Source organism: Pezoporus occidentalis, unplaced genomic scaffold, assembly GCF_034315485.1.
Source record: "Pezoporus occidentalis ecotype Australia unplaced genomic scaffold, CSIRO_AGI_Poc_V1 ctg47, whole genome shotgun sequence".
NCBI lineage: Eukaryota > Metazoa > Chordata > Aves > Psittaciformes > Psittacidae > Pezoporus > Pezoporus occidentalis.
In genome coordinates, this window is record NW_026915802.1 from 1,912,846 (window position 1) to 1,933,953 (window position 21,108).

Here is a 21,108-nt window from a genome sequence, read left to right on the forward strand (position 1 = left end):
ATAAACAGCCGATTTGACCGCCACCTTCTTTCCTATTGCTTGTTTAGAACAATGCATGGCAGCTACATTTTGCTTGAATTATAAAGCAGTTAGGTTTTTTTTTCTTGTTGTTGTTTTGGTGTTTTTTTTTTGTTTGTGGGTTGGTTTTCTTGTTTTTTTTTTTCAATTTATTTGTTTGTGTGTTGTGTGCGACTGGTGAGGATGTTTATACAGAATTAAGAAGCTGTAACTGAATTTATTCCCATGTCTGTGTTATATGAAGTGAACAGGCATCTTTTTAATATTTTACAGGTTTAGAAACAAGGCACCAGATTAAAGCTGGATGTATTTTGTGCCAGTTTGGCATGGGTTTTCAGTCATTTGCATGCACAAATATACAGAGTGTCTGTAAATTGGATCCTGCAAATTAGATCAACCCTGCTTCTTGGAGAATTAGGTTTAGACAACTAATGGCCACCTATGAAAAATTTTTAATGAAGTGACTGGCTTGGCTTCCTGCAGGACATCTAAGGAAGAGACAGAATCCAATTCCCCTGGACAGCATTTTGCTGCTGAATCACAAAACCTTCCTGCCACATTCCCCCTGCCTCAGTACAGACCTGAGAACGCCAGTGATAAATGACACACAAATATAGCAGTTACTTTCATCCCCACAACATCTTGCTAGCACCTAAATACTGCTGTGGAGGCTGGAATTTTTTTGTCTGCTACCACATGAACTAAAGAGCTGCTGATTACTGTCGTAATTATAATACTTCATAGACAGCACAGTGGAGAAATTAGAGGTGAATTCTGCAGGTGGGGCTGACAGCTAATGAGATAAAAAATAATACTTGATTTCTCTCCATGATTTCTTAGGAAAATATATATACATACTGATTCTGGTCTTGTAGTGTCACTTCCTTTTCAGCTTTTCTCTGAACTAGTCCTAAATTTCTGCACTACCACTGCTATCACCATCCCATAAGCTAGTCCCAGTTTTGTCATTTTTCATCTTTTCTAAAATTCTGGGTTCACCTCTTCCAACCTTCTGCACTCCATTTGTACTGCCCTCTACAGCTGAGTTCCCTGTTACAGTGTACTCCAGATTTCACAAGCCTGGCTTTTCTCTCCAAGTCTGGCAACAACCTCTTTGAATTTATCTAAAAGTAGAAGAGATGAGAAGAGTTTTCTTAGTTTTAGTCCTTCAGATCTATAAATTTTATTTTTTCAATCTTTTGAAGTGAAGAAGAGAGAAGTTTTTTTTAAGTTTTATTTTGTTTTGGGTTTTGTTTAATTTTAATGTAAGGAAATATAGCATGGTTTGGAAAAGTCAGAAAATGTCATTTTATAACACTAAATCTGAAATAGCCCCTAACAATCACAGCAGTGGGAGTGAGATGGTTTATCTAAACAAACCTGCCCAAATACAGTTTCTGTTACTGTGATCTGGCATTTTTCAAACTAAAATATTATTATTTCTGGTAAATAACTGTTTTAGCATTTAAAAACACTTGCATTGGTACTGACACTCGAATTTCTGAATAGTCAGAAATATGTGACTCTTTTCAGCTGCTTCTAAGTTTGTCCAGCTGTATCTGCTTGGGTTGAAGCTTTCCATGGCAATGGTCTTTGGATCTAAACTGAAAGACAATTATACGCTGCTAAAATTGGGAATAAGTGAAAAAATTAATTGCTGTGCATAATATTTTTGTGTTTAGAATAGCTACATGAAATCATTTTTTTTCCTAATATCTGTGCTCAGTTTTGTTGTCCTTGCAAAAATTTGATCACATTTGGACAACACATAAACTGAAAAATTGCGCCTTGTATGTGATTATGACAGCTGAGTTGGGAATCATGTGGTTATAAGATCCCCTTTTAAAAGACATAGCATGGTAAAAAAGAGGAACGAGACCTCTGTGTAAGGCATGTGAATACAGTCCAATGGAATTGACTTCTCTATCTTAAATAAGTCACTCAAAGTCAGTTCTTTCACAGTTGATCACTAATTGTCCTTATCCACTTGGGAGGTACTCATTTGGGATTGTGGGTCTTGTTTCTAGAAGTGCTGAGCCTCAAAATCAGTGAGTGCTCTGAAACTGTTAAATATTCCACTAAATTGGATGCCAAATGTTTCTTTTTTGAGATCCAAAACTATTTATATGTTGATCTTTCTGTTCCTCAGCTTTGTGTATATAAAATTAAGAGTAATATTCCTCTGGGAGTAGAAGAAGGGAATATTTGAGGATAATTTGCCCACTATGCTGCTGAACTTGTGGGTTCACTGTGTCTGGTTGCCAGACACCCACCCAGCTGCTCTCTCACTTCCTTTCCTCAAGAGGACAGGGGAGAAAATAGAATGAGAAGGCTGATTGTTCAAGATAAAGATAGGGAAATCACCAATTACTGTTGTGGACAAATCAGGCTTGACTTAGGGAAAATTAATTTGTTACCAATTAAAAATAGATTTGGATGCTGAGAAACAAGGAGAAAAATTAAAATACCTTTCCCCACTCCCTCTTTTTCTCAGGTTTTCTCCTTCATTCCTGACTCTTATACTTCCCCCTGCACAGTGGTGCAGGGGAATGGTGGCTGTGGGCAGTCTGTAACAGTTCCTCTCTGCTGCTCTTTCCTCCTTACACTCTTCACCTGCTCCAGTGTGGGTCCTTCCCATTGGCAGCAGTCCATGAAGTGCCCCAGTATGGGACCTCTCCACAGGCTGTCAGGAAAACGTGCTTCAGTGTGGGCTCTCCATTGACTGCAGTTCTTTGTGGGAAATAGCCCCTGCATGGGGGCCCTCCCTGGGCTGCCGTGCAAGTGTCTGTTCCACTGTGGTCTTCTCCATGGGCTGCTGGAGACTTTCCACTCTGATGCCTGGAGCACCTCCTCTCCCTCATCCTTTTCTGACCTTGGTGTTTGCAGGTTTTGTAGTTGTTTGTTTTGTTGTGGTGTGTGTTTATTTTTATTTATTTTCCCCATTGTTCCTCATTCGCAGGCAGTGTTTTCTGTCCTCTCTTAAACAAAATGCTTTCACAGAGGTACCACCATCTCTGAAGGGCTTGGCCCTGCCCTGAGTTGGGTTGTTTGGAGCTGGCTCAAACCGGCTGTGTCCGTCATGGGGCAGCCCCACAGCCACCCTGCAGCCAGCACCTCACCACATAAACTCAGTACAACACTGCAGAAAATTTCATGAAGTAAGAAATAGCAGCAGATTTGTGGCAGAGTTTGAATAATGCTTGTACATTGAATGATGAGAAAACAAATGTTGAATAGCTCATTAATTTGATATTATTCCTGTTGTGTGACCACATACTTAAAGCTATTTTAATGAAGAGCTATAGATGACTAAACCAAGGTTGTTTGTAATAGTTTTAATTCTGATGTGCCCCAACTTGTCTCTGTACTAGTCTTCAGTTGTATTTCATCTGTCTGTGTGGGTTTGTGTCTGGACTAATGCCTAGCAAGCCAAAACATTTTAAATATGCCTCAAGAGTAGTCTGACATATTGGTATACTGAATAGCTTGAGTATTTTAATTGAGGAGTTAAAATCCATCACAATGTGACAAATAGCCCAAGTGGTAGGTTGATGATTTGAGTATTTGGAGTTCTTTTTCGCCTGTTGCATTCTTGTGTGTTTCCTTCCTGCCTTGCTTTTAAAACAAGAGAAATAACATCAGGCACCAGGAGAGAACAATGGAATAAATATTAGTCGGTTTATAAATGTTCTTGCTTCTCACTCTACTCTTTTTATATTAATCTATTTTTATTGAGTGTTCGCAGGAAGCGCACTTCAAAGAGATGTTTCAGAAGTGTCTGAGCGGTTTGGCAGATGGACTGTTGGATCAAATAGGTTTTAGGCAGGTAGTCTTTAAGGGAGAGACCTAATCATCTTCAGAAACAAGAAAGCCTGTGAAACACAGGGGAAAAATACAGAGCTTGCTACCCAAGGCCCTTTAGTCCTGTCTTCTCTCTTCTGTCACGTTTTGGCAACTGCTAGACTCAAGCCTCTTCACTGAGAGTCTACACATTCTTTCTTATGGAAGCTGCTGAACTGTGATCAGACAGGATTAAGTTAGTGCTGCTATTAGCCTGGAAACTGAAGGGTGAAAGGCTTCATATAACCTGTTACTGATCCTTGGGCTTTCTGCATGTTCCCCCTTTTTTATGTCCTTCAGGCACGATGGTTGGTGATCACACCCGCTTGGAGTTCCACAACATCGAAACAGGGATCATGACAGAGAAACGGTACATCTCTGTTATCCCCTCCAGCTTCATTGGCCACCTCCAGAGCCTCATGTTCAATGGGATGCTCTACATTGACCTGTGCAAGAATGGCGACATTGACTATTGCGAGTTGAAGGCACGCTTTGGTCTCCGCAACATCATAGCTGACCCTGTGACGTTCAAGACTAAGAGCAGCTACCTGAGCTTGGCCACCTTGCAGGCTTATACATCCATGCACCTCTTCTTTCAGTTTAAGACAACATCAGCTGATGGTTTCATCCTCTTTAACAGTGGTGATGGCAATGACTTTATCGCAGTTGAACTAGTCAAGGGGTAAGTGACTGCTATATTCTACCAGCTTATTTATAGACAAACTCACTTATTGGTAAGCTTAAAATGTTTGCACAGAGAGAAATTCATCTCATGCACCTCAGCAAACTGAGAGAACATCGAGTATGACAGAGTACTTAGAAATAAACACTGAAGCTTAACACTCCTAATTTTATCAACAACTTCCCCCATCACTGAGGTAAAGACACTTTTACAGCATGAAACATTAATGCTTTAAGTTGTTTTGGTCTAATTAGGCTAATGTTTTGTCCTGTTAACCTTGGAGAATAGCACAGAGGAGGAGGAAATGTTCTGAGGGCTCTCTCTTCCCACTTTCATTTTTTAACCCTTCCTGTAAGAGACTTGTATTTCTACCATTTCTACTAGAGGAAAAAAAAGAGCATGTGGGCTGCTGAATTTGTTTTTCTGCTGGTGATGCTTGAGGAAAAGCAAACTCAGCCAGCTTTTGAGCTGCTATACTCTTTTCACAAGGCTAATAGCTTATTTAAAAAAAAAATAAATCTTTCGTTAGCTGAACAATTTTTGATCCTTTGCATTCATCTAGTCAGAGCAAGCATGGTCTCCACAAAGAGAGTTTACTAGTCCTGTTTATTTTGCCATAAGTGAAATAGAGTTTAATCTCTTTCATTTTTAACTTTGCACATATTTCTGTAAGTGGGACATTGAGTAATAAAAAAGCAAGAATCACTAGCTCCTGGTGCTCTATTGGGAGTTGAATTTTGCTCTTTTTTCCCAAGTAGACTATATCTCTTCTATTGTCAAGTGGATTTCTGTGTTGGAACTGTAAATAATAATGTTTGAATAAGCCTAGGATCTCATGTGAATTTTACTACAATATATTGAGTGAGTTTCCCAATTATCTTCTTAAGGGAGTTATTCAAAACTAAGAATGAATATGGGGAATATATGCCCCAAAGAAGCATATCCAGAGTTGCTCTCTAATACATTCATCGGTATTTCTAGTTTTAAAAAATCATTATATGCACAGACAGGGGTTTTGTGCATGAGAGCTTCGATAAAAAAAAGAGGAATCCTTTATTGTTAGGTTCTAATTTCATCCAAATGTTGTAATCTGAAGATACTACTCTTTATACTTTCTTGGTGGCAGGGAAACAACTATTATCTTTTCAAATCAGTGGCTAATATTTTGGCTTATTAGAACTTTCTAACCCAAAAATACTTACCTTCATGACTTGTATAAGTTGATTTATCAACTCTGGCCAGAATAAGGGCACTCCAGGAGCACTGGAGTTCTTACACAGTTTTAACTAGTTCTTGGTATGTTTACAGGTATATACACTATGTGTTTGACCTTGGAAACGGACCTAATGTTATCAAAGGCAATAGTGATCGTCCTCTTAATGACAACCAATGGCACAACGTTGTCATCACCAGAGATAACAGTAACACACACAGCCTAAAGGTTGATACCAAGATGGTCACTCAGGTTATCAATGGTGCCAAAAATCTGGATCTTAAAGGTAAATTATACATGACTGACAGCCTTCCCCTTTATTCTTGTGGGGCTCAACTAGTAAACAAGAGAAAGCTTGCAGGAACTGTGCATTACAGAACAGTAAATCTGGAATTTGCCAGTTTTGGATTTCACATTCATTTTTCTCTTTCTCTGCAACTTCATGTACCAGAATAGTTTGTCATATCTTGCTTTGTCAGAAATTGTCATACTGCAGTTTTTCCTAGTTAGGATTCTTTTTTTTAAGTTCTGTTTCATTTGTTTGTTTGGTTGGGTTTTTTATTTGTTTGGTTTTGTGGGTTTTATTGTTTTTATATTTTGTTGTGGTTTTTTTTTGTAGTAGGAAAGTAGTCAGAAATGACTTTGTGAGCAATATATTGCTCTGCTTTTAACTTTTTCTGAGCATCTGTTCAGCTTGCTATATTTGTGTTGGGTGTGGGGAAAATCTACTCTAAAATGTATGTGACGTCCTCCTTGTATGTTTACTCCTTTTCCTCTAGGTGATCTCTACATTGCTGGCCTAGCTCAAGGCATGTATAGCAACCTCCCGAAGCTAGTAGCGTCACGTGATGGATTTCAGGGCTGTCTAGCTTCTGTGGACTTGAATGGGCGTCTGCCTGATCTAATCAATGACGCTCTGCATCGCAGTGGGCAGATTGAGCGTGGATGCGAAGGTATACTTGATTTCAGAGAAGTTCTTCTCAAGAACCCCTACTTCACTGCTGCTCCCTGTGCATCTACTTGTCCACCTTACTGTCCATTTCACTAGTTTGCCTTCACTATGATATCCTTTAGTACGCTTATATTTTCCAAATGCTCCCAAAGGCAGCTAAATGATGGTGAGCTTCTGTGAATGCCTTAGAGTGGCAAGAGCTCTCTTGCATACACATCTCCATGAAGTGGTGCCTCCAGTAGAGGAGAAGATGGTACTGGGATGGGCTACTACTTACTAATACTTTTCTCAGAGTGGTTTATTAAGATTACATTACCCTTAAAATACTTTGAAAGAAGTTCTGAGTCTACCATTCACTTGTGCTTCAGAGCACCCTTTTTGGGGATCCTTGGAAGTAAATATTTTGAAGACCAAGTAAGAGGCAGGAGAAATGGAAGGCAGAAGGAACTGAAGGGTGAAGACCAAAACAGAAGTTGCTTTTTGAGGAGATGGGCCTCCAGTGAAAGCACTGAGGATGTTCTCTCTACTGTGTGGGAAACCTTTCTCATCTGTAGTTTTTCTTTTCCAGCCAGTTTAGAAACAAATAGGGTGAGTGACTTTTTGGAGCATGCCAATAGTACTCGTATCTTGAAGATTCTTTAAATACTGTTCTTGCTAAGTTCCCATATTGACATCAGCAGAACTTACTCAGTATCATGCATATGGCATCAATTCCCAAAGCACTTGGGACACTTACCATCAAAACACTCAAGGCTTTGCTGGCCTTGTGAAGTGAAGTAAAAATCACCATTATGCCTAGCTCCACTGAATACCAGTCTTCTGTGTTGGCTACCAGTCACTAGAGGATGATAGTTTTCTCAGTAAAGTTGTCTGGCATGCATGTTTGCTAAGAAGATGTATGTCCTAAACTGATTCTTCCAGACAGGACTTGGCCAGGTGAAATTACTTCTTGATTGTATTTCCCTACCGTGTCAAGATTACAGGTTAATCATGCTGAAACCTTGCAACTTGTCTAGACTGTCCCTTCTTAGGATTGAAAGTCTTATCTTAGAGCTTTCTTTGAGTATTCATGAAACACCTAATTGGCAGTCCAATTATGTCCTTCTATTATACTCCTTGTCTCCCAGTGTTCTGGTTGTGTGAGAGGCTGTTCTTTTTTTTTCTGTCTTTCTGATGTATTTAATCAGGTCTGTTAACCACATTGTTCATTGTGGAACTGAGCATAGTGTAGTCAAACCTGTGACTTTGCCCATTTGTGGCACAGCCAAAATGCCCAAATTACACCTTTTGTGTGTTGCTCACAAAGTTCAAGAAGAGAAAAATTGCTTTTGGGTTTTTCTGAAAATGTCTTTTTTGATTGTCCTCGGTGCGCTCAAAGTCCTTCTTTAATATTAGAGATTTCTGGTAATTCTTCTGTTTAAAATTAGCTTAATCTGTTATCTGTGTAGCCTGCGTGTTCTGTACTAGCTCTTCTCCTTCAGAAGACCTACCATTAGACTAACCAGTGTGCTTGACAGGGTGATAGCTGCCACACTGACTGTTTTCTGTTTTGATGTGTCCTGTAGGACTGTTGCATTTGGCAAAGACTTTTGTGGCTTATTTTCTGGAAGAAGAGAACCCAGAAGTGTCTGAAATGTCAAATGAGCCCATGGAGTTAAAGTTCCACACCACACACCCCTTCTTTTTTGTGTGGTCTTATGTATTTTTATTGTTGCATTTCTGAGTTTTTGGAAACAACAAGCAGTTCTTCATTGACTTGAAGGTCTGCTCAGATCTGAAGTGGCAGCTTTTGTTTCCCTTGAAGGTATTCGGCAAAGCCAGAAATCTTCTGGCTGCCTGGTGTGTGAAATTTGTTCTAGGTGTTGACGTGCTAAAAGGAACTATGAGAACCATGAGGTTTCATGGTAAAGACATTATACCAAAACATTTATTCATATTTCACAGAGTATTTCTAGCTCTCATGCCTAAAGATAAAAAGAGTAGGGCCTACCCCCTACCAGCACCCAAAAAAAGGTTTGGTGAGAGGGCCTGAAAGAAAAAGCACAAAATGTAGGGAAGTAGTTAAATGATCCTTGTGTCCTGACCAGTCTGGTCAGTGTACTGAACATTCTGAAGAGGTGAAGTCAGTTCTCAGAGTTCGTGGTGGGGGCCCACTTCTACTGGAAGCTTGCAGGCAAGTCTGCCACCTACTTTGGCAGATGTCCAACCTTTTGTGGAGGCCAAAGATGTTGCCTAAATATTGAGTACTTCCTGCATCTGAGGTGTTTTTTCACCTCTTTATTGATTTGCCATTTGTTCTCCTGTGTTTTTGTTTCCTTTATTTGGTCATCCTTATGTTGCTTACCATGGGCACCAGAGATATATGAAATTCAGCTGCGTGTTCTAAATACATTCACCCCATTTTGCCACCAGCCGAACAAACCTAACAGCAGTGGTTAAAGAACACTGCATTTCTTCTACAAGTCAGTCTTCTATATGCTTTAGAGATGTGGCAGCAGCTTTTGCTCTTCCCTTTTCCTCACCTGTTCCACTGATAATAGCTTATGACAAAGGAGAGTGACTATTACTAAACTGACTGATACTGTTCCAGATGTTTTGGAACTTTTTTTGTCCTAACTGAATCTTTGTCCAGATCCTGCAGGAAAATCATAATCTTGTGCTACTTCCCATGAAATAGTATAGTTAACCTTTGGAATTCACTGATGCGTGAAAAGCATGACGGACACATACAGGCTGAATAATCAGAAACTCATTTTGCATACTAAGCAGTATGTAGAAAAAAAGAAAATCTAATCTCATGCTTAAAATCTCACAGCGGGGTAACGTCAGAAAGGATGACACCCTTCATCTGCTAAGTAGTGAAACTTCAGATCTGGCAATCCTTCACTTTCTCAGTAGAATCAAAGGTTGTCCATAGAGGAGAGGAGAGTTAATTTACGCCATGGTGGCTGACAGCTCTCCTGTTCTTTAGGCTTTTGTATTCTGTTGTCACAGTGCTACTGCATTTATGGAACAACAAATATAAGGTTTGCTTCAGCTCGGCTACAGAGATGATGAGGACTTGGGCAGCTATGGAAAGTTCTTGTTTGTTACATAGAAATTACTTTGTTAGAATATGTGTCAAAGAAGATTCATGAAGAAATGCATTCTCCTCCTCTTTCCACTCCTCTCCCCCCCCTTTCTTTTTCATTGTGTTTAGAGAACTCAGGGGATTTTATGGCTTTATAGTAGTAGAGAAGTTTGATAAGTGGGAAGAAAAATCTGACTAGCTGAAAAGGGAAGGTAATTGCCATCTTGAGTCATTTCTGAGCTGTAAAACAATAGCAAAGTTTCAAAATGTTAAGATTCATAGGAATCACAGGAAATGGTATCTGTACATGCCAGTTCTAATTTATCAGATTGCAAATGTAAAAGGAGACGATGGGAAAAAGGGAGAGCTATCACTCTGTCTTCAATATCATCTGTGATATTAGCACTTTTTAAGGACGGAAGGTTATAAAGGTGAGTATGCACTTCTCAAGTACCCATCGTTTGAGCAATGGGGTCAGTGATTTGGTGTTTTGTTTTTCTCATTGTGCTGTATGATAGAAATTTGTAACCTTCAGTGGCAAGGAATTCAGGAGCTGCTGCCTGTACTCCCATTTTTGTCCTCTGTTTTTTCCATGCTGAAAGAGAAAACTTAGAATCGTTATAACACATCAAAAATCTATGTGGCTTCCTTGTGAACTGGACTCCATTAAAAAAAATAAAAAAAATCCCATGCCTAAATAAAAGAGGATTGGTGGTTTTGTTTTGGTTTGCCTTTTTTATGCTCTGCTTTTTCAGAAAGCGTGCTTGAATCTTTAGGCAGTCAGACTTGGTAGTTTTACGATTCTCTTTTGCCATGTGGGCTATGATTTGACTGCAGATAAGATTATTCCCACCTAGGTAAAAGAATGAGTTTGTACTACTGTCATTTTTGTTGACTGCTCTAATGAGATGCATTATTTGGGTCTAAAGCCTGAGCTCTTTGCCTGTTGATGCAAGCTTTCCTAAGGATGTGTTGAAATCCATGAGCAGGCAACAGCTTGTGAGAGAGCAAGATTTTACTGTCACTTTGTCACAGTGTCAAGTTCAGTTCTTGGGATAAACTGAGGTTGTCATCTTCCAGAATTATTAGTCTCTTATGGTTTTCTGGCAATAAATCCACTTTGGACAAAAACCCAGGGCAGTCTGTGCTTTTATGAGAGACAGAAGGTCTAAGTTCAGATCTAGAGCCTCGAAGTAAAACAAAACTAAAAAAATTCTTGACTAATGTACTGAAAGTCAAATTGATTTTTTTACTTAAATGGATTCTAAGTATTTCTCAAATGGGACAATATCTGTCTTAAAATATTGGTAAATGCTGAAAGATGACTGTTAAGAATGTGATTTTTTTTCTTTCTATTATCTGTAAATTCTGTGACCTTGTGTGTTTGTGTGTATGTGTGTGTGTGTGTGTGTGTGTGTGTGTGTGTGTGTGTGTGTGTGTGTGAATAAAACGCATTTACTCTCTCATCTGTGGTTTTGTTATCTGTTGCTTGGTTGGGTTAAAGTAACCACGTTCCTTTGTGTCCTTGTTGCTTATGTTGTCGTCCCTGCATGTAATGATTATGTACATTTGCTGTGGTGGTTATACCAATTCCTTTAATTTATTTAAAGTGATGTGACCCTCGTTTATCTGCCTTTACACTAACCTGTTATTATTTTTTGCTTTTTTGTTTTGTTTTTGATTTTTTGCTAACAAAGTTGAGTTGACCAAAGCTGACCTGCAAGGTAGAGAAGGTTGTTCTTCCCCATTACTGATTTGAACTAAAAGATGCTTTTATGTAACACTTGGTGCCTTTTACTGGATGCAGTCACACCTCTGAGACAGGAACAGAATGATAAACACCAGCCACTCTGAGGGGCTATCTGGGTTAAAGAACGACATGGCAAAAAATTGAGGTGTTTTTGTTAACCTCAGGGGTTTGGCTGTATCAGTCTCTGAATTATCCATAAGAGCATAGGTTGATTTCCTGAAATGCCTAATGATTGTTCAGGCAAGTAGCTGCTGTTAATAGAGACATAGAATGCCCTCAGAGCTTTACAAAACAAAATGCTGACTTGGATTTTTCAGTACTGATCTTAAGGAGTGAGACCAGGAGATAAAAGCTAGTTTTTTAACTTTGAAAAAAATAAAAGCCCTCAGAAATAACTTTCTGGAATTTCAGTTAAAAATTAAAGCAAAGAACCTCTTAACTACAAATTTCCTTAGTAGTTAGACAACATTTTACAAGCCATAATTGATCAAACATATGAGTAATCGTGCCTGGTCCTTTTGTACCTGCTAATGCTTGTACTTCTCAGAGGTCTTTTTTAGAACCTCGTAGTGGATAGTCTGATTTTTTTATAAAGCAGATAGGGGTTTTTCATGATGTTGATCCTCATGCGAAATTCTGACTATTATTACTATTGATTGCTAAGTCAAAAGGGATTAACCAGTGATTTTTGTGATTGCCAAAAGGGCTATGTGGAACACGGTAAAATACTGAAGCTATTCAAGTGAAAGCCATTCAAGAGATTGAGAGCAGCTTCAGCAGGAAAAGTGGGGAAGGGTAGGGTGGTATATGGAATTGGTAGAAACCAAAGAAGATGGCTAAAGGAGAGGCCAGATAGTAATTGAGAACATGCCACTTGGATTACAGAGACGATGATGGGGTAAAGAGTGCTGGCAGAAAACGAGTATCACAGAATTGTTAGGGTTGGAAGGGATCTTTGGAGATCATCTAGTCCACCCTCCCTGCTCAAGGCAGAGACACCTAGAGCAGGTTACAAAGGAATGCATCCAAGTGGGTTTTGAATGTTGCCAGAGAGGGAGATTCCAGGATCCCCCGTAGGCAGCCTGTTCCAGTGTTCTGCCAGTATGAGGAAGGTTGATTCTTAGGAGACATGTAATGAAGGAAGGCTTAATAGTACAATTACATTAGCAGTTGTTAATGAACAGAAGCATATTAGGAGGCACCCCCTTACCCAGCAGGTAAAGATACTGATGGCCTGAGATAATTTTAGCCATTGGATGTATATGTATTGAAGCTGAAAGATTTTAACAGGTAGACAAAAGTTAGTATCATGTTTTGTGCTCTATGCGTGTGGAATATCTGACTGCATCCACATTTGTTGGCGTCTCTGGCCTATTTCCAGCTGTAAAAAGTTGAAATACTCTGGTTTACAGAGGTTAGGGATTTAGAAAATATCAGGTGCTACCTCTAGGGGATTTCTGAAGTTTAGGTAAACAAAAGTGGTAGAGGATGAGATTTGAAAGACTAGGAAGGATATGTGGACTGGTACCAATGTAAGGAGAAAAAGCACCCTGGAGTATGCTGGGGTGTAAATAGCTTTAGGATTAAGGTGTTCTGTACCATCCATTAAAACTGGAGCAGGGAATCTGGGAGCTGCATTAGACATCAGCAAGTAGCATTTGTCTCTGGCCACAGCTGCTGTTGTTCTCTCTGGTCACTTGTTCGTCCATCGGAATTCAGAATACTTGACCAGAAGTTCCTGCTTGATTTTGTGATGGCCATTGAAGTGGATACAGCATGACGAGGTCCTGGAAGAAACAAATTTGTTTGCTGTTTTGATTTTTCCTCAGAACTTAAAGGCTTGCTGCAGCTGTGTAGATTATTCCAGCTCAAGCTCATATTGTTACAGAGGTTTTAGCCCTGAAGGAATATTTGCCATTGACATGGAGACACCTGATCACATTGAATCCTAAAGGAAAATGTTTGTCTTGAGTGCATAATGTGGCTTATTGGCTTTTCAAGAAACCAACCTTTGCTAAATAGGTTTCAGAATAGGCCGTAAGGCCTGGTACTTCTGTGCTGTTGTGATTTGCACTGGGGAAGGACGTTTTTCCAGTTGATGGTATTTTTCTTGTTCACATACAGCCCTTTCAGTTTTTCCTTTCTGCTTTTAGTTTCTGTGTCTGAATGTCTGAATACTGTTTACTTCTTCAACTTCATTTGCATCTTCTCCCTGTCCCACCTCAGGTCCAGGCATACTCCCTTTTATGCAGTTGACTTTTTGTTTTAAAGTTGGGGTTTTATTCGGCTTGGGTACGTGTTTGGGCACTTAGCTCAAGACCTTTGATGTTGCTTAGAGATGGAGAGTGGCAGGGTGAAGAGAGGGAGGAAGATGGGTGTATGTCAGGCTTCATGGAGGAAAAAATCCCCACCACCTAGTAGATCTGTGAATTGCCACTGCTGCTGATTCCCTTCTCCTGTCACCTTTAGGTAAATGTTTGGGGGGGGGGGGGGGGGTGTGTTTTTTTTTATTTGTGTGTTTTGTGTTTTTTTTTGGTTTTTTTTTTGGTTTTTTTTTTTTTTTGTAGACTTGCATATTTATTATTTTAATTATTCCCAGTCCCTGAAGTTTTTAGGCCAGCCAGGTATTTGGAACTCTGGGTCATAACTGTCATCAGGTGAAAAAAGAGTTCAGGTTCTGTTGAGGCACCAGAATAAACAGCTGTATTTTCAGAGGACTACAGAATGCTCGCTTTTAAGTTATTTCTGACAACGGGTAACTTTATGGAACCTGCCAGATGTCTAAACTTATTTAGATGATGAAAGGGATGGTGGGTTCTTAACAAAATCTGGAATTGAGAGAGCTTGAAGAGCTGGCTTTGCAGTCCTTGAAAATCCCTTTTGTTTTTTTAGGTTCTGGTTTGCTAAGTAAAAGTTACTCTGTGATATTTCTGCTTTCTACTATCTGTGACTCAAAAGTCAGGATCTAACTTTCTGAATCATGCACTGAACCTTGACTATACTTTAGTTTCTTATATTTGTGCACAGTGGGTGTCAACATGCTACCATTGGTATTTGACAGTTACAGCGTGAGACATATGGTCCATCCAGTACAGTGATGGTTCCATGAGACTCAGTCTCAATTTTGCTCACTTGTTACTCAGAAAAATAATAAATTCAAAATTATTCTAAAATTGGAAAACTTGGCTGTATTAACTTCATTTCCTCTTTACCCTTTACAGTGAGTGAGTCCTGGAGTGAGTGGGTCCTAGAACAGGTTTATATTCTGCCTAGTGCATATGGTTTCCAAGACCTGATGCGTCTCTGAGCTGTACTGGGCCTGAACATTGAATTAAAAAACAAAAAAAACCAACCAAATGAATAAAAAACAAAACAACCAAACAAAAAACCTCTCCCCGCACCCTCCCCCCCCCAAAAAAAAAAACAACAAAAAGTATTGCTGGTTATGAAAGAGGAGTGCTGACAGAAGTAGACTGTAGATTTATCCTAGGTATAAATTGCCTATCATAATGTGGGTCTGGCAGTGGTAGAGAGGTATTTAGTGCTTTGATGGCATTTACAATTTAGGAACTATAGAACAAAAGAAGCACCTTATTCTACACAGACAGTAAAGGTGTCTTGTGTGTATTACTTTCCTTTCTCTTCCTAACCTCTTTGAAAGTACAAGGATGAAAAACGGGAGCGTCTGTGGAGATAGGGAGTGAAAATGAATCCATAGTGCCATTGAACCTTATCTGCTGCAGATCTTCATTTTACTGAGAAAATAATGGCAACACAAATGTATAATTCCTTTCAATAGTAGTAAATTTTGAATGCGTGAAGGAAGGTGTTATGTGCAGGACCATGAATGGTTTGCTTAGCTTAATGCTTATCGCTGGTTAGGATCAAAGCACAAGGTTGTTATGTTGTAATCCTGCAGTTGTTGTATAAACTGATTCCTCATGTAACTTGGAAGAATAATAAAAACAATACTGTATCTTATTCCTAAAGTTCCATTCTCTGCAAAGAGCTTTTAAATGACACAGCAGGAATGACTTCTCTTGCCAGTGAAAAGCGCCCACCTGCAGGATGAAACATGGCAGTTTTAGCAATGCGCAGCAGTAGAATTCAAATATTTTCTTTTCAGGGCAAAGAGAAACCTACCATACAGCTGAAATTGCAGGAAAGAGTTAGGGAGACAAAGTAATTTTTCCAAGCAGAATATGGATCTGGCTACTGTACTCTTCTAAGATGATTTTCTTCAAATACCTAGTGGTAAGACTAATAAACCATATATTTAGCTAGGCAACTTGGAGGAAAAGTGTAATACTGGACTCTGTCCCAGGAGGGAGACCCAACAATATCTTAGATCTTTCAAGTCCTTAGATACTGAGCTGTTCCAGGAGAAATTACAGATGCAGAAATAAAGATCAAATGGACATTGTTGAAGAATTATGCTTTGCCATTTCATATTCCAAAAGACCTGCCTCTGTTGTTAGACTTAGTCTGTAAAGGAGGAGACAGCAAGTCACACTTCTGCTAGTAGGAATGCTTTTCTGCACTGGGGACTTCTCCACTTTCATTCTGTATCTAGTGCCCATTCACTCCTCCTTTCCGCTTTGTATGTGGCATGAAGAAGACAATGTGCCAAGCCCAGCTACCAACAGACAACAAAAACAAGGCCTTTGAAAATGCACTCAATGGAAATAGCAAGTGTTATCAGGGTGTTGGAGTTTTAACAAGAAAATTAAAATCAGCATGCATATTTTGTTAATTAAAGTACAATTTGATTTATCAGACGTATTTCAGATTATTATGTGAAGACTAGTTCTGAAACTTTGCTTTTAAATATTTCGGCTGCTGTAAGTGTTGCCAAAGGAATGAGATTAAAAATAGACCTGAGCCCTGATGGCACTGGTAGTTTAGAACCAATTCCACTGCTGTATGTATGAATTGTTTGTCATCTTCTCTTTCCTTGTTTGTTAGCACTAAAGGGCATGTGCATGGTAGCACAATCTTCATGCTTTATAAGCCTTCCTGTGCTTCTGTCGCTTTTCTCTCTAATCCAAAATCCTAATCCCCTGTGACATTCCTGTTAGTTGCTCTGAACAAAATTCTGTTGCCACAGATGGAGGATTATGATGACTCTAAGCAGCAGGAGCAGATGAACTCTGAGAGACAAAGATCCTTTTAACGTGCAAATGGCCCATAGTACTAAGGAGTGAGGCAAAGCATAATACCCAGTATCTATGTTGTGCTGTCATAACTGGCTCTAAAGATGGCAGATCAGGCTTTGAGCTTCCTTATGCTATTGTTAGGCTTTCAAAGTTTCTAATTTTTGTGGTTTTTGGTTGGTTGGTTTTTTTTTTTGGTTGTTTTTTTTTTCCCCTCTCTCGTTTTTCTTCCCTTCTGGCTGTTTTGAATGTATTGTCGCCATCTTCACTGTCAAGTTCTGTAAGATACAATTCAGAAACCACAATACTGGTCATGAATTCAAGACTTTTGGCTCTCTAGACTCTCACTACAAGCACCTCAATCCACAGGTACTAGGCCTCATGAATTATGCCTTGAGTAGGGTACTGACCCTTTCTCATGAGCACCTAGACAAAGGATATCCTCATTAGATGATGCCCCTTGTCAAGTCCAGTTACTGATTAAAGCACTTTTGGAAGAGTGTAGGAAGAAAGGGGAAATATCATTGAAAATGCTCTTCTGCTTTGCTTCTATGTAATAGTTTTTACAGTTGATGCTGTAGCAAGTTTGTGTAGAGTCACTATTACTTTCTGGTTTTATTTTTTAAATATATATAACTTGCTTAGTTATACCTCTAGGAATATTGACATTCATGTTTAGGGTCAGAGGTTAGATAATGGAATAATAAGGTACAGGAGATGTATTGGTTCCTTATTCCTTATCCTCAGATAATGCAGACATGTTAGGCAAAATGACAACTAGTATTCTGTTGCAGATTGTTAAATTTCATCCCTTTTTTTGCTGCACTAGAGTAAGTCTAAACTGAGTGTCAGACCCCAGCCTGGTGCATATGTATCTATATAGGTATATTTGTGTGTTTTGGAAGTGTAAAGGTGTGTAACGGCAGGAGGGAAGTCTGTACATATATGTGCCTACTAGCCCACACTGTGAAGTCTGTCAGCACCGTTGTAATCTCAGAAGTGATCTATTAACTTCACACTGTGCCAGGGAGACCACTGGGATTCATACAGCTGCAAATAAGAGTCAGGTGGGTGGGAAGAATAAGCAAAGGGAAGGAAAAAAATGTTGCAAAATGCTGCTCAACTTTCAATATGGTAGCACAGGTTTTTTTTTTGCTGAGGCTGCTGCTACTGCCATCTCTTTTCAATGGGTGAATTTTCTTTCAGGAAGTTTGTTGTCTGCTTTTATTATCTGCACTGATGCTTCTTCCTAGAGGTTTGGTGTTTCTTTCTTTTTTTTCTTTTTTTTTTTTTTTAAACGGTATAACAGATTGTGGAAGAAATTCAGGTTTTTCTTAGTGTTTAGTTAATCTCTTTGCCTACTGATAGTCACATGTTCCTTCTCATTGCAAGAGAGATCTAAAGAAACACAGATAGCTAAAAAGCTACTGAAATTCACCCATCCTGAAGCAGGGAAAGATGATCTAGTGGGAAAAGGGGGAACTCTGCACCAAGACTCTGTTCTTGAATTGTTGGGAGGATCATGGCATGACATGGGACTTCCAGTTAGATGTGGGTTCTACAAAACAATTTTGATATTCAGATTGTGCATTTGTAAATATGGAAATGCCCAGATTCACAATCTGAATATCAAAGATGTTGTATAATTATGGAATTCAGTGAAACCACTGTGGGTGGTCTCAGGTGAAGGTTGAGGAGTTTCAATTTGGATTAAAACATTTGAAAATGCTGTCTCCACTTTGGTGTGCCCTATCCCATCTATAAAGTACAGATGGTGGAGCTAATGTGATGAAAAGGTAAGGATGAAGGATAAGATGAGCTTCATATAACTGCTGTTATGATTACGTGACATAAGATGCTGGTAGAATAGTTGTTTCTTTATCCTCATGGTATTGTCTTAGACTGGAAGTGGTTAACAAACTGACCTCAGGCAGCCTAGCCTGTTGATCCTCTATCATCTACTCTATTTCTTTTATTTGCTCTTTTCGAACAGTTACAGGATATAGAATAGTAGATATGTTTACTATAGTTGTACATTTTATTTGAAGTCGTGCACAATAGGAAGAGCATACCTTTGTCTAGAATGGTGAAGACAAAATTCTTTCACAGGAATTAACTTCTAAATTTGTGTTCTATGGCTTGCAGCTTCATGTCTGCTCTTAAGTGATTCAGAATCCAGCTACCTCCTTGTGGATAATATACTAGATGTCAATCAGAATCCCTCTGATTTGAAGATCATTTTTTTGCCTGTTGCTTGGGTTGTGTCTTTGCAAGTTTATGTGAGTAGGATAGCAACTGTTAGCTCCAAATCGCAGAACAGAGGCTCTTCTGTTAGTAGTGGCTACTTCTTCCTTTGCTTCCCGCAAAGGCCATGGAAACGAATAAAGTCCTGAATAGAGAGGTGTCATGGACTAATGTCATTCCCTTCTGAGGACTTTGTTGGCATGTTCAGAGTCTCCAGGTTGCTTGGTTTGTTTTTCCTTAACCTGTAAAGCAAAGTTGTAGCCAACTGAGGGTTCAAAACTTTAGTTTGAATCCACATATCAGGGTTCTTTGGGTAGGATGAAGCGTTGTTTTTGGGCCCATTTCTTAGCCTTCATTTCTACAAGGGAATCAAATTTCCAAGGAAGCATGACAACCTGTCAGTGTTTGTTATCCTTGCATCACACCATATTCTACAGTAAATCTATTTGAGCAAGCACTGAACATTCAAGTTGGACCTGCCTAAGGGGGAATATGTTGATGTTCACTCCTTGCTCTGTGTTAGTTTGCTGTTTTGTTGTGTACAGTTGTCGTTGTGCTCTTTTTACCTGAGTTTCTTGCATGTCCAAGAATAGGAAAATGTTTGGTTAGTGTTTTTTTCTCTTCTGCATGAGGATCCTGATAATAATGGCAACAATGAATTGGAGCTTTTGTGGGCCTGAATAAAATGATTCTCTCAGCTTTGTTTCACCCTTTTCTTGTCATCCCTTCTCCAGGACCGAGCACTACCTGCCAGGAAGATTCCTGTGCAAATCAAGGCATCTGTAATCAGCAATGGGAAGGCTTCACCTGCGATTGCTCTATGACTTCATATTCTGGGAGCCAGTGTAATGACCGTAAGTAGGCTTTTCCATTGTATTGATGAGCTGTGAATTCTGATGGGTGAGAGCACAGAGAACGCATAATTAGTTTTACTTTCAATTGAAGTACAACTTTCCTAGTGTCAAAGCCACACTTGATTTCCTGGAAAGTTTCTTAGAAGTGTATACAGCAGGTTATTTTTTCTCCTTGTTGAAATGAAAATGTGCAATTCAGTATGTGTTGGTGTTTTTTTTATTGTTTTTACTTCTTTTTAAGAGCTAACACAAGCAGACCAGTGATGGTAATTGATGTTAACATAATTCCTGTTTTCTCTAAACCCGGAATGACTTGTATATATCGTGTGAAACATTTCATAGGTAGAAAATGGCTAGGTTTTGTGTACTGAATTATGCTTTGAGATTTTCATGCAAACCTTGGTGACAAAGACATGGAATTCAGGTAAAACTTCTGAGTGGTTTTCTAGATTGTCTTCTACTGAGTCACTAGCTGTTTGCTAAGATGAAAAACTGGGTGCTGTTTACTAGAATGTTCAGTTAAAACTGGTCAGTAAAGCATACAGCAACAGTGCTGTGCTTCTTGGCATACTGATTTGCTTAATCTCAAAACATTGGATGTTCTTGGCCAATTATTAATAAGACCTCTGATAAAATAATTGAACAAAAACCTGAAGTCTTCCTTTAGGGAACAAATAATCAGCTTTCAGACATTCCCTCTGCTCATCCTGATATGGCCTTTGATGCTGCCTGCAGGGAGCAAATCAGTTCAGCTCTACTTTCCCCACTTTAATTATTTAAGGCAACACTTAGTCCCCTTCTCCCTCCCCATTCTGAGGCAGTTATGAGTGCTGTAGGAAGTGTAACAGTAGGCTTCAAGAATTTGGTTACTACGTCTGTATATTTTTAGACAGAAAAGACTTATAGTTCATTCTGACCTCCTGCATCCCTCGAGCTGCTGCTTTTCATTAAGGGTATTTGTGGTAGACTTTATGAGGCAAGGTCTGCACAATATTGGTGCCACAGCACTGTCATATCTGCAACCCTTCCCCTAGAAGTTTAAGATGTGGCTGAACTGATAGTGCATATGACAAGCTGTTTGACATGGTGACAGTCTGTTTCTGCTGAAGGCCAAAAAGCCTGTTTTTCCAAGTCATTCACAAAATGTGGTGTTACCTGCATTGATGTCCTCTTTCTCCCAGCATAGTTCTCACAAACAGATACTGGAAAGGTCTGTCAGCATTCATACTTTGACAGGGACCGTATAAGAAGGGTACTGCGAACACAGATTTAAAGGCTGGTAATGCCACATCTGGTTTTGGGTTGTTTTGGAATCCAGAGTGACCCCTTTGG

At 39.3% G+C, this 21,108-nt stretch overlaps 1 protein-coding gene across 32 annotated transcripts in view; it reads left to right on the forward strand.

The window, feature by feature from the left end:
- The window catches only part of NRXN3 (neurexin 3), a 1,035,236-nt gene that overhangs the window by 448,999 nt on the left and 565,129 nt on the right, over window positions 1-21,108 (forward strand). For 16 of the 32 annotated variants that reach the window (XM_062636166.1, XM_062636181.1, XM_062636183.1 and 13 more), the window contains 5 exons: window positions 4,159-4,540; window positions 5,849-6,039; window positions 6,533-6,706; window positions 11,473-11,499; window positions 19,657-19,776. In XM_062636166.1, the coding sequence (XP_062492150.1) occupies window positions 4,159-4,540; window positions 5,849-6,039; window positions 6,533-6,706; window positions 11,473-11,499; window positions 19,657-19,776 (894 nt within the window). The remainder of the gene's footprint in view (window positions 1-4,158; window positions 4,541-5,848; window positions 6,040-6,532; window positions 6,707-11,472; window positions 11,500-19,656; window positions 19,777-21,108) is intronic. The other 16 variants (XM_062636169.1, XM_062636171.1, XM_062636174.1 and 13 more) reach the window with 1 other exon arrangement.